This window comes from Chelonia mydas, chromosome 5 (genome assembly GCF_015237465.2).
Source record: "Chelonia mydas isolate rCheMyd1 chromosome 5, rCheMyd1.pri.v2, whole genome shotgun sequence".
Lineage (NCBI taxonomy): Eukaryota > Metazoa > Chordata > Testudines > Cheloniidae > Chelonia > Chelonia mydas.
The window spans coordinates 133186013-133198145 of NC_051245.2; the positions used below are offsets into that span (position 1 = coordinate 133186013).

The 12133-nt window shown below is 46.8% G+C and overlaps 1 protein-coding gene across 2 annotated transcripts in view; it reads left to right on the forward strand.

Annotated features, from left to right (window-relative positions):
- The window catches only part of LOC102940274 (class I histocompatibility antigen, F10 alpha chain), a 133589-nt gene extending 122547 nt beyond the window's left edge, over nucleotides 1–11042 (forward strand). For both annotated transcript variants that reach the window (XM_037902414.2, XM_037902413.2), the window contains exons 5-8: nucleotides 364–465; nucleotides 876–908; nucleotides 8767–8808; nucleotides 9323–11042. In XM_037902414.2, coding sequence (XP_037758342.1) covers nucleotides 364–465; nucleotides 876–908; nucleotides 8767–8808; nucleotides 9323–9327 — 182 coding nt within the window. In that variant the 3' untranslated portion in view covers nucleotides 9328–11042. The remainder of the gene's footprint in view (nucleotides 1–363; nucleotides 466–875; nucleotides 909–8766; nucleotides 8809–9322) is intronic.
- Nucleotides 11043–12133: the final 1091 nt, after the last annotated feature.

Sequence of the window (12133 nt, forward strand, 5' to 3'; positions counted from 1 at the left end):
CTCACTGTGTGATCTTCAGCAAGTCTTCCCCCTTTCCCGTTTAGGGACGATACTGACATCCATGCTCTCCCACAGTTAGGTTTATGAGGATTGGTTAATGTTATAAAAGTCTTCTAGTTTAATTGCTACATATGTATTATGACTTGAAGGGGTAGAGGCTGTGTCCAGGACTTTGTATGGTGGGGTGCAATGCATGGTAGGTGCATGGTGGCTGCGTGGAGCTCACTGGAAGGGGTGGAGGGTTACAGGACTCAGCTCTAACCTGGGGAGCTGACTGACTGATCCCTGCAGTGGGATGGAAGGGGGGTTTCAGTGGGGGGAGGGGATTTTTCCCCATTGATCATTCTCTCCATTCCATTTCAGAACCAAATAACAATCTGATTCCCGTTGTGGCTGGAGTTATCACTGCAGTTGTCCTGATTGGTGTTATAATTGGAGTAGTCATCTGGAAAACGAAACGCCCAGGTAAAGAGCCTGGGATGGGGGGATTCCCTGGACTTGCTGGGCCCTGCACACCTGCCTAAGGGCAACAGCAGTACAGGAGTCAGTGTCAGTACAGTGTAACTGCCCCAGTACTGTGTACTGCGGGACTGACGTAATGATCCCCAATGGGAGCTGCCAGACCCAGAAACTGGGTGCAGGTTACAGTTTATATGCGGTTAGGTTTTCTGAAGAGCTCAGCACCAAGTGCATCAAGGTCTTTGGAAACTGTCTCATTGTGTCTTTCTCTCCTGCCCATCATGAGCGCCTGGGACCATGAGTCCATTACTGAGCGCCAGGGGGCTGTGCTGGGCCAGGGGCCCGCTGTGGAAACTGATTGCAGTTGGTTCCTGCCTTGGGAGCTGCATTCACTGAAATTTGCCTTCTCTCTGCAGGGAAGAAGGGAGATGGCTACACTGTAGCTCCAGGTAAGTGACAAGAGACCCATCACCTCTTTTCAAGTGGCCATCCCTGAACAGCCATCAGTATTTGCTTGTGGATTTTAGCCTAGAGGCTCTGACAGGAGATCCTCACTCCCACTCATAGGCCTTGTCTACAATGAGGATTTTAGGGAAATCTCCAACTATTGCTCTAGTACCATAGAATCGTAGGACTGGAAGGGACCCCAAGAGGACACCTAGTCTGGTTCCCTGTACTCATGGCAGGACTAGGTATTATCTAGACCATCCCTGACTAACCTGCTCTTAAAAACCTCCAATTAGGGAGATTCCACAACCTCTCTAGGCAATTTATTCCAATGCTTAACCACCCTGACAGGATTTTTTTCCTAATGTGCAACCTAAACCTCCCTTGCAGCAATTTAAGCCCATTGCTTCTTCTCCTGTCCTCAGAAGTTGATGAAAACAGTTTTTTCCCTCCTCCTTGTAACATAGTTTTCAAGTACATAAAAGGTTATCACATCTCCCCCTCAGTCTTCTCTTCTGCAGACTAAACAAACCCAATTTTTTCAATCTTCCCTCATAGGTCATGTTTTCTCAATCTTTAATCATTCTGTTGCTCTCCTGTAGACTTTCTCCCATTTGTCCACATCCTTCCTGGACACAATATTCCAGTTAAGGCTGTATCAGCACAGAGTAGAGAGGAAGAATTACTTCTCGTGTCATGCTTACGACACTCCAGCTAATACATCCCAGAATGATGTTTGCTTTTTTTGCAACAGTGTCACACTGCTGATTCATATTTAGCTTGTGATCCACTATGACCCCTAGATCCCTTTCTGCAGTATTCCTTCCTAGGCAGTCATTTCCCAATTCTTTATGTGTGCAACTTCCAAAGTGGGGTAATTTACATTTTTCCTTATTGAATTTCATCCTATTTACTTCAGACCATTTATCCAGTTTGTCCAGATCATTTTGAATTTTCATCCTAGCCTCCAAAGCACTTGTGACCCCTCCCAGCTTGGTATCGTCTGCAAACTTTGTAAGTGTACTCTCTATGCCATTATCTAAACCATTGATGAAGACATTGAACAGAACCAGACCCAGAACTGATCCCTGAGGGACCCCACTCATTATTCCCTTCCAACATGACTGTGAACTATTGATAACTACTCTCTGGGAACGGTTTTCCAACCAGTTCTGCACCCACCTTATAGTAGCACCATCTAGGTTGTATTTCCCTAGTTTGCTAATGAGACGGTTCTGTGAGACAGTATCAAAAGCCTTACTAAAGTCAAGGTATACCACATCTACCATTTCCCCCATATACACAAGGCTTGTTACCCTGTCAAAGAAAGCTACCAGGTTGGTTTGACACAATTTGTTCTTGACAAATCCATGCTGACTGTTACTTATCACCTTATTATCTTCTAGGTGTTTGCAAATTGATTGCTTAATTATTTGCCTCATTATCTTTCTGGGTACTGAAGTTAAACTGACAGGTCTGTAATTCCTGGGGTTGTCCCTAATCCCCTTTTCATAGATTGGCGCTATATTTCCCCTCTTCCAGTCCTCTCTCCCATCTTCCATGACTTTTCAAAGATTTTGGCTCAGATATCTCCTCAGTCAGCTCCTTGAGTATTCTAGGATGCTTTTCTTCAGGCCTTGGTGACTTGAAGACATCTAACTTGTCTAAATAATTTTTAACTTGTTCTTTCCCTATTTTATCCTCAGAGTCTACCTCAACTTCACTGGTGTTCACTATGTTAGACGTCCAATCACTATGAAACATTTGGGTGAAAACTGAAACAAAAAAGTCATTTAGCCCTTTTCCCATTTTCACATGTTCTGTTATTGTCTTTTCTTCACCATTCACTGACGGGCCTACCCTGTCCTTGGTCTTCCTCTTGCTTCTAATGTATTTTTAGAATGTTTCTTTGTTACACTTTATGTCTCAAGCTAGTTTAATCTCGTTTTGTGCCTTGGTCTTTCTAATTTTGTCCCTACATACTTGTGTTATTTGTTTACAGTTATCTTTGGAATTTGACCTTGTCATAAATATAAAGGGAAGGGTAACCACCTTTCTGTAGACAGAACTATAAAATCCCTCCTGGCCAGAAGCAAAACCCTTTCTCCTGTAAAGGGTTAAGAAGCTAAGATAACCTCGCTGGCACCTGACCAAAATGACCAATGAGGAGACAAGATACTTTCAAAGCTGGGGGTGGGGGGGAACAAAGACTCTGTCTGTGTGATACTTTTGCAGGGAACAGATCAGGAATGCTCTTCAGAACTCCTGTAAAAAGTTAGTAAGCAATCTAGCTAGAAATGCGTTAGATTTTCTTTTGTTTAATGACTGGTAAAATAGCTGTGCTGAATGGAATGTATATTCCTGCTTTTGTGTCTTTTTGTAACTTAAGATTTTGCCTAGTGGGATTCTCTATGTTTTGAATCTGATTACCCTTAAGGTATTTACCATCCTGATTTTACAGAGGTGATTCTTTTACTTTTTCTTCAATTAGAATTCTTCTTTTAAGAACCTGATTGCTTTTTCATTGTTCTTAAGATCCAAGGGTTTGGGTCTATGTTCACCTATGCAAATTGGTGAGGATTTTTATCAAGCCTTCCCCAGGAAAGGGGGTGTTGGGCTTGGGGGGATATTTTGGGGGAAGACATCTCCAAGTGGGCTCTTTCCCTGTTCTTTGTTTAACACGCTTGGTGGTGGCAGCATAGGGTTCAAGGACAAGGCAACGTTTGTACCTTGAGGAAGTTTTTAACCTAAGCTGGTAAGAATAAGCTTAGGGGGTCTTTCATGCAGGTCCCCACATCTGTACCCTAGAGTTCAAGAGTGGGGAAGGAACCTTGACAGACCTAGTTTCCACTTCGTGTAGGACTCTTTTTTTGATTTTTAGATTATTAAAGATCTCCTGGTTAAGCCAGCATGGTCTCTTGCCATCCTTCATTTCTTTCCTGTGCAGTGGGATAGTTTGTACTTGTGGTCTTGATAATGTCTCCTTGAGAACTTTCAAACCCTCCTGAACTGTTTTTCCCCTTAGACTTGCTTCCCAGGGGGTCTTACCTACCAACTCCCTGAATTTACTAAAGTCTGCCTTCTTGAAATCCATTATTTTATTCTGTTGTTTTCCTTCCTACCATTCTTTAGAATCATGAACTCTATCATTTCCTGATCACTTTCACCCAAGCTGCCTTCCACTTTCAAATTCTCAACCAGTTCCTCCCTATTTGTCAAAATCAAATCTAATGAGTCAAATGCAGAGCCATTCGCCATTATCTTTGAAAACTCATGGCGATCGGGGGAGGTCCCGCATGACTCGGAAAAGGCTAATGTAGTGCCCATCTGTAAAAAAGGGAAGGAGGAAGGTCCGGGGAACTACAAGCCAGTCAGCCTCACCTCAGTCCCTGGACAAATCATGGAGCAGGTCCTCAAGGAATCAATTCTGAAGCACTTGGAGGAGAGGAAAGTGACCAGGAACAGTCTGCATGGATTCACCAAGGGCAAGTCTATGATGAGATAACTGGCTCTGTGGATAGGGAAAAGCAGTGGACGTGTTATTCCTTGACTTTAGCACAGTTTTTGATACAGTCTCTCACAGTATTCTTGCCAGCAAATTAAAGAAGTATGGGCAGGATGAATGGACTGCAAGGTGGATAGAAAGCTGGCTAGATCATCAGGCTCAACGGGTAGTGATCAATGGCTCCATGTCTAGTTGGCAGCCAGTATCTAGCAGAGTGCCCCAAGGGTCAGTCCTGGGGCTGGTTTTGTTCAATATCTTCTTTAATGATCTGGAGAATGGTGTGGATTGCACCCTCAGCAAGTTTGTAGGTGACACTAAACTGGGAGGAGTGGTAGATATGCTGGAGGATAGGGGTAGGAGACAGAGGGACCTAGACAAATTAGAGGATTGGGCCAAAAGAAATCTGATGAGGTTCAACGAGGACAAGAGCAGAGTCCTGAACTTAGGATGGAAGAATCCCATGCACCGCTACAGGCTGGGGACCAACTGGCTAAGTAGCAGTTCTGCAGAAAAGGACCTGGGGATTACAGTGGATGAGAAGCTGGATATGAGTCAGCAGTGTGCCCTTGTTGCCAAGAAGGCCAACGACATATTGGGCTGCATTAGTAGGGGCATTGCCAGCAGATCAAGGGACATGATCGTTCCCCTCTATTCGACATTGGTGAGGCCTCATCTGGAGTACTGTGTCCAGTTTTGGGCCCCACACTACAAGACGGATGTGGAAAAATTAGAAAGAGTCCAGTGGAGGGCAACAAAAATGATTAGCAAAAAGAAAAGGAGTACTTGTGGCACCTTGGAGACTAACCAATTTATTTGAGCATAAGCTTTCGTGAGCTACAGCTCACTTCATCGGATGCATACTGGATAGGTTAACAATATTGCTGGGTGGGTTGAGGAACCATTGCTGTGGCCCCTTGTGGCATGTAGTAGTTTAGAAAGTTTAGTGTCCTTTTTCTTTTGTAGAGAAGCAAAGTGTGTGTTGTAAATGGCTTGTCTAGTTTTAGTAAAGTCCAGGCACGAGGAAGTTTGTGTGGAAGGTTGGTTTTTTATGAGAGTATCCAGTTTTGAGAGCTCATTCTTTATCTTTCCCTGTTTGCTGTAGAGGATGTTGATCAGGTGGTTCCGCAGTTTCTTTGAGAGTGTGTGGCACAAGCTGTCAGCATAGTCTGTATGGTATGTAGATTGTAATGGATTTTTTACCTTCAGTCCTTTTGGTACGATGTCCATCTCTTTGCATTTGGAAAGGAAGATGATGTCTGTCTGTATCTGTACATGTTTTTTCATGCAGTTGATAGATTTCCACTCCATACGGCTAAATGCAGTGCCTTGCATAATGACAGGTTTCAGAGTAACAGCCGTGTTAGTCTGTATTCGCAAAAAGAAAAGGAGTACTTGTGGCACCTTAGAGACTAACCCATTTATTTGAGCATAAGCATTCGTGAGCACAGTGTGCATCCGATGAAGTGAGCTGTAGCTCACGAAAGCTTATGCTCAAATAAATTGGTTAGTCTCTAAGGTGCCACAAGTACTCCTTTTCTTTTTGCAAATACAGACTAACATGGCTGTTACTCTGAAAAATGATTAGGGGGTTGGAGCACATGACTTATGAGGAGAGGCTGAGGGAACTGGGATTATTTAGTCTGCAGAAGAGAAGAATGAGGGGGGATTTGATAGCTGCTTTCAACTACTTGAAAGGGGGTTCCAAAGAGGATGGATCTAGACTGTTCTCAGTGGTGGCAGATGACAGAACAAGGAGTAATGGTCTCAAGTTCAGTGGGGGAGATTTAGGTTGGATATTAGGAAAAAACTTTTTCACGAGGAGGTTGGTGAAACACTGGAATGCGTTACCTAGGGAGGTGGTGGAATCTCCTTCCTTAGAGGTTTTTAAGGTCAGGCTTAACAAAGCCCTGGCTGGGATGATTTAATTGGGGATTGGTCCTGCTTTGAGCAGGGGGTTGGACTAGATGACCTCCTGAGGTCCCTTCCAACTCTGATATTCTATGATTCTAGAACAGCCTCTCCCCTAGTAGCATTCTCCACCTGCTGAAAGAAAAATTGTCTCCAATACATTCCAAGAACTTGTTGGGTAACCTGTGCCATGCTCTTTTATTTTCCCAAGAGAGATCTTCTTCAGTAGTGTAGAGTGACTGTAGATACATGTTCTCTAACCTTGCTCAGAGGAAGTCTAGGTGATACAAGGGTTAAAAACACCTGAACCCCATCTCCTCCATAGCTCCACCTTTGCTCTCTCTGGTGGAATTGCATCGCTTGTGGGTATGGGTCCCAATTTTGCTCGTGTAGACAAAGCGATAGGAATGTGTATGATGGTGTTAGGCTGAATTATTATCCCCCTAGAGCTGTGCTATGTGTGGCTGAGTGTGACCCCGAAGGTGTCTGACCTGCTTTTAATGTCACACTTCTTTTGACTTACCTGAAAGTTGGGGTTCAGTGCTCGTGAAATCTGGGCCTGATCCAAAGCCTGTGAAGCCAATGGGAGTCTTTCCACTGACTTCAGATCAGCACCACTCTGTCTCCTCGATGACCACGAGTTCAAATCCCCTCCTCAGTTGTCTCCTGTAATTAGCTGTAGGAATAGGACAAAGACTAAAACTATGGGAGATATTTACACAAATTATGGACTGTCTCGGAGGCCATCTAATGCCTGGCACCAAGAGCTGGTGTAAAGTGCACAGATCTGCCGGGCCCTGCTAGGGTGTAGCCGTCCAGCTCTCTCTTTATCCTCTCAGGGGTGCCCCCAGTGGGTAACTAGAGGGGTTTGAGAAGTGCCAACAAAACCTCCTCAGAGCATCATCCTTCCTCCTACAGCTGGCCCTCAGTCATGCCTCCCTCCCTCCTCCTCCTCGTTACTCCAGAACAACGGAAATTCATATGCAGGAACTTTGTTAATGGGGAGTTAAGGGTGCAGGTGCTCAGCCCTGCCGTGGGCTCCCTGTGTCCTGTCAGAATGGGTGTGTAAGCGTGTAGGCAGGGTGTGGCTCTCCCTCGGTGTCCGTCTCTGAGGGAGGCGAACACCCCTTTGCTGGACACACTCCTGGAACAACAGTCGAAGCAAGGGGGCAGTTGGCCGTCTAAGGCGCCAACCCTCCGGCAGGGTAGAGCAGGGAACAGCCTGGGGCTCAGGCAGGGGCTATCGACTTGCTCAGGCCTCCGGGCCTAAGGTGGGGAGGCTGCCAACCCCGGGGTTAGGGTGGCAGGGGAACGTGAGCCCACCCGACTCCACCGTGTCCCAGCCCAGGACTGTAACAACGGCAGAGCGGTCTGCCACTGGCTCAGCGGGGATCCAGCCGCAACACACTGACTTGTGCCAGCCAGCAACGTAGCTGGACAGCAGTCAGCTGCCCCTGGGCTACTTCCTCCCCTCCCCTCCCCCTGGGTGGAGCTGAACCCCGGGTTGTCCTCTGTCTCCCCGCAGTGCACACTGCCAGTGGCAATCCCAGCAGCTCCTCAGCGTCGGGCTTCTCGCAGTTCTGTTGTCCCAAGGACGCATCCAAGATACCAGGAGTCTTCCAAGGACTCCCGCAGCGGGCTGGAAGCGTGTGACTTCCTCAGCAACTCCTGCTCAACTGAGCTGCAGGGCTCGCCTCTTATATGTCCAGTTCCCGTCCTGCCCTTCCGCTTCCTGTGTGGCAGCCAAGGTCTGGCCCTCCCTTGCTCTCAGGCTCTGAGGGAGGCCACGCCCCTTTCCTACAGAGTGTTTAATTCTCAGAAGTCAAAGGTTGGCAAACCAGCATATGCAGTGGTAGAATGATGCTTCCCACACAACTCGAACTCTGCCCCAGTGAGTCTGGGAATAGAAACAGGAAGTAGAACAGCACCATGCCAAACCAGACTTGCCCTGGTCTGTGTGCCCAGCACCACCCCAAATCAGCATGCCTCTTCATACCGTCCACACTGTTCGGTGCAGCGCCATTGATTAAGGTGGGAATTGCTGTTCATTGGCAGGGGTGAGGGTGACGTCTGTGGTCTGCGTGAGGGACCCCTCTGGGAACAGACGGAAGGGGGCAGAGTTGTTTGGCCTGAGTATCCTTAGCCCAGCATCTCCTACTTTGCCAGCCGTTGAATGTTGAGTAGTCCGTGCTCCCGTTCTGACGAGGCATGAAGAGCACAGAGCAGTGCTGACCCCCTGCAGTGGTAACGTTTTTTGCATGGGAATAATGGAAATCCTGGGCAGCTGCCCTGTAGACTGGTCTGTGCACCAACCAGCTCACTGCTAGGGAAGAGTGAGGTGATGACTGTTCCCTTTGGATAGGAGTCCCTGTATCTACTAACTACGCTGAAACCGTGCCCTGTGAGAGATACTAATATCCTCTGTCTTCTCCTCCTCCTCTGCACAGAAAATGACCAAGGATCTAGTGGCTCTGACCTATCTGCCAAGGGTAAGTGATGGAGGCTGTAGCCTAGGGGTTCACTGCTCTCACTGAGGCCTCTGGAGAGAGACACCTAGTCCAAGTCATTGGACCCTCTAGCAAACCAGCCCCAAGGAGCGGGACAGGGGGGGTTCTGGATCTCTTATTTCCCTTTTATTCACATGGGGGTGCAGGAACAGGTTTGTAGCCAAATCCCCCTTGTTTTCTCTGCGATGAATTTAGGTGTGAAAGACTCTAGTGAGAGGGATTTCTCTGTGGCTGCTGACACAGCGTAGGCTGAGCTCAGCTTTTGCAAGGATAACTCCAGCTGCTTCAGAGAACAGTCTCCAGTGAAACTGCAGGGAGGAAGCAGGAGGGACAGAGCCCAGCACTTGGGGCTCCAGCTTTGTCAGCGGGGTTAGAGATTTTGTCCACTGAACCCTGCAGCCACTAGGGCGACCGTCCCACAGCAGTGTGCACTGTCATTGCAAAACATGATGGCAGGTTCCCTTTAATAGACATTACCTGTGTTTAACTTCTGCAGCTTAACTGAGCCTGGTGGAGTCTGTGCCACAACGTGAGGGGACCCCAGAGAGGAAGACGGATGAGCTCTGCCCTGTCTCCCTGCAAGAACCAGTCAACCCCTCCCTAGCTTTTCTCCGGCACTTGGAGTGTCCTGTGTGGGATTTCCGGCCTCATCTGTCTGCTCACTGAACCACGTTTTGCTTTTCAGATGTAATAGTTTTCTGTAATAATGTTTTATTTGCACAAAATAATTTCCAACATTTGAATGGATAAAAACTCTGTTAGTCAGAGTTTAGTATTTGCTCGCGTTCAGTGATGCACTCAGTGCTCTGGCTGCGCAGTGCTGTCTGCACACCCTGTGCGGTGCGCAAGATCTGTTAGCAGTAGCTGCTTGTGTATCTATGGTGGGGGACGTCTTTCTTTTCTGTAGAATTTCATGATTCTAACATGGTAAATTGCCGGGTCTACTCGCAGCTGGCAGCGCTGTTGCTATCATCAGCTGCGGAAGTCTGTTGGACAGGAATAAATGTCTGCATTTAATTTACAAGTGCCTCAAATGTCCTTTTCACCATTGATAGAGCCATAGAAATGCCGGGCTACTAGGGATGTCAAGAGGTCATCAAGTCAAGCCCCTGATCTCAGGCAGCACCAAGTAAACCTAGACCATCCCGGACAGGTGTTTGTCCAACCTGTTGTTGAAAACTTCCAATGACGGGGGTTCTACATCCTCTCTAGGAAACCTGTGTGATGAAGTGGGATATTTTCCTAACATTGCATACGTAGACCGTGCCTCCGTTTCCCCAATGCGCTGCGTGTCTAACCCAGGTGGGAGTGGGGGTGTCTATTGTTGCGGAGGACCAGGTGTGACCCAGTCTAGCAGACTGGACCCCAGACCATGGCCTGGACACTTTGTAACTTAGCGACTGATGACCCGAAGGCCCATCCAAACTTGGAGCCAGCCAGTTATGGGCAGCAGAGAGAACAAAGAGCTGAAGAGAGAGTCATCTGGAGATCTGTTTGTCCGGGAAAGAAGACAAAGATGGAGGCGGGGCCTTGGAGGTGATATAGGGTGGACCGCAGAAAGAAAGTCACGTCTGGGCTGGGAACAAAGAGCGGTCTAAGCCTACCTGGACGGGGACAGACCCAGATGGACACCCCTGAGAACATCTTGTGCTCTGTTCCAGACATACAATAAACCCTTCTGTGCTGTGCTGGCTGAGAATCGCTGCAGGCTAGAGAGAGACAGGCATGCTGGAGGCTCAGACGTGTGGTACTGGGAGGCGGAGGAGAAGCCTACAGCTTAAACCCCGAGCAAAGCGTGACCTTATGTAGGGTCAATACTCTAAAGGCCGGTTCCTACCAGGGGCCATATGGAGCCAAGAGAGCACTGGCCTGTGAGTCTGTGACAACCTGTTCCACAGTGAACTGTCCTTATAGCTACAAAGTTTTTCCTAAAGTGTAACCTAAATTCCCCCTTTTCCAACTATCAACTGGAGAACAATTGATCACCGTCCTCTTCAGAGCAGCCCTTAATGCAGGGATAGTTAATTATTTTTTGTCAAGGTCCAAATTTCTTGGTCAAGATATAGTCACGGTCCAGACTCAAGAGAAACATTTTTCACACCACAAGTGCCCCTGTTCAACGAACACATACAATGCTGTGAAATATACCCAGAGCCTATATTGTTTATATTTTTAGTGTATTAAATGAAAAATAAAATCAAACCGCTGTATAGCCTGAAAATAACGTCCAGGAAAGATAACGAGGAGTCCCATGGCACCTTAAAGACTAACCGATTTAATTGGGCATAAGCTTTCATGGGCCCATGAAAGCTTATGCCCAAATAAATCTGTTAGTCTTTAAGGTGCCACCGGACTCCTCGTTGTTTTTGTGGATACAGACTAACACGGCTACCCCCTGATACTTGTCTCCAATTTATCTGAAACGTTGAGAAAGTATTTAGAAAAATGTCAAATAGATGCAAATATTAGCATTAAAAATACTTTCAGGCAACAGTTAAGTTGTGTGTGAGTTTTGTCAAATACGGTTATTGTAGGTGTATCTGCATAGAGAGAGAGAAACAGATTCAGAACTTTTTCAGCCTTTTGTGGTTTATTTACCATAATTATCAGAGTTTGAAAGAAACACTTAGTACACCTGAACTCTTCATCTTTTATGATTCAAGCCTTTCCACTAACAAACACCCACCCACCACCACTCCCAGATCCTTCTCAGCAGTGCTGCTGCCGAGCCAGTTTGCCTCATTCTGTATTTGTGCATTTGGTGTTCCTTCCCTGCGTGGTGCACCCACATTTCTTTGTTGAATTTCATTTTGTTGCCTATTGCCTAGTTCTCCAATTTATCAAGATCCCTCTGAATTTTAGCTCTGTCCTCCAAAGTTTTGGCAACCTCCTTCCCCCCACCCCGCAGCTTTGTGTCATCTGCAGCATTGATCAATCTGCTCTCTGTACATACATCCAGGGCATTAATAACGATGTTAAACACTGGACCCAGAACAGATCCCTGTGGAACCCCACTTAAGACCTCCTCTTTTGCCCTCACAATTTACAGCTCTCTCCTCCCCCTCGGGGTGCAATGACCCTCTATGGGTTAACAGGACCTTTTTCCAGTGAAGGAGCCTTTATCACATAGTGAATATTCTTAAACATGTACATGTATTTATTAGCAATCAACAACTGATCAGCAGACTACTAATGCTCACCACTCCCAATAAAGCAGACAGACATCTCTTAATGGTCAGTCAGCGTTGTGTCATCTGGGGCTCTGGCTTCTCCACAGTCTGGTCATGCAAGGGTTAAAAATCCTAGC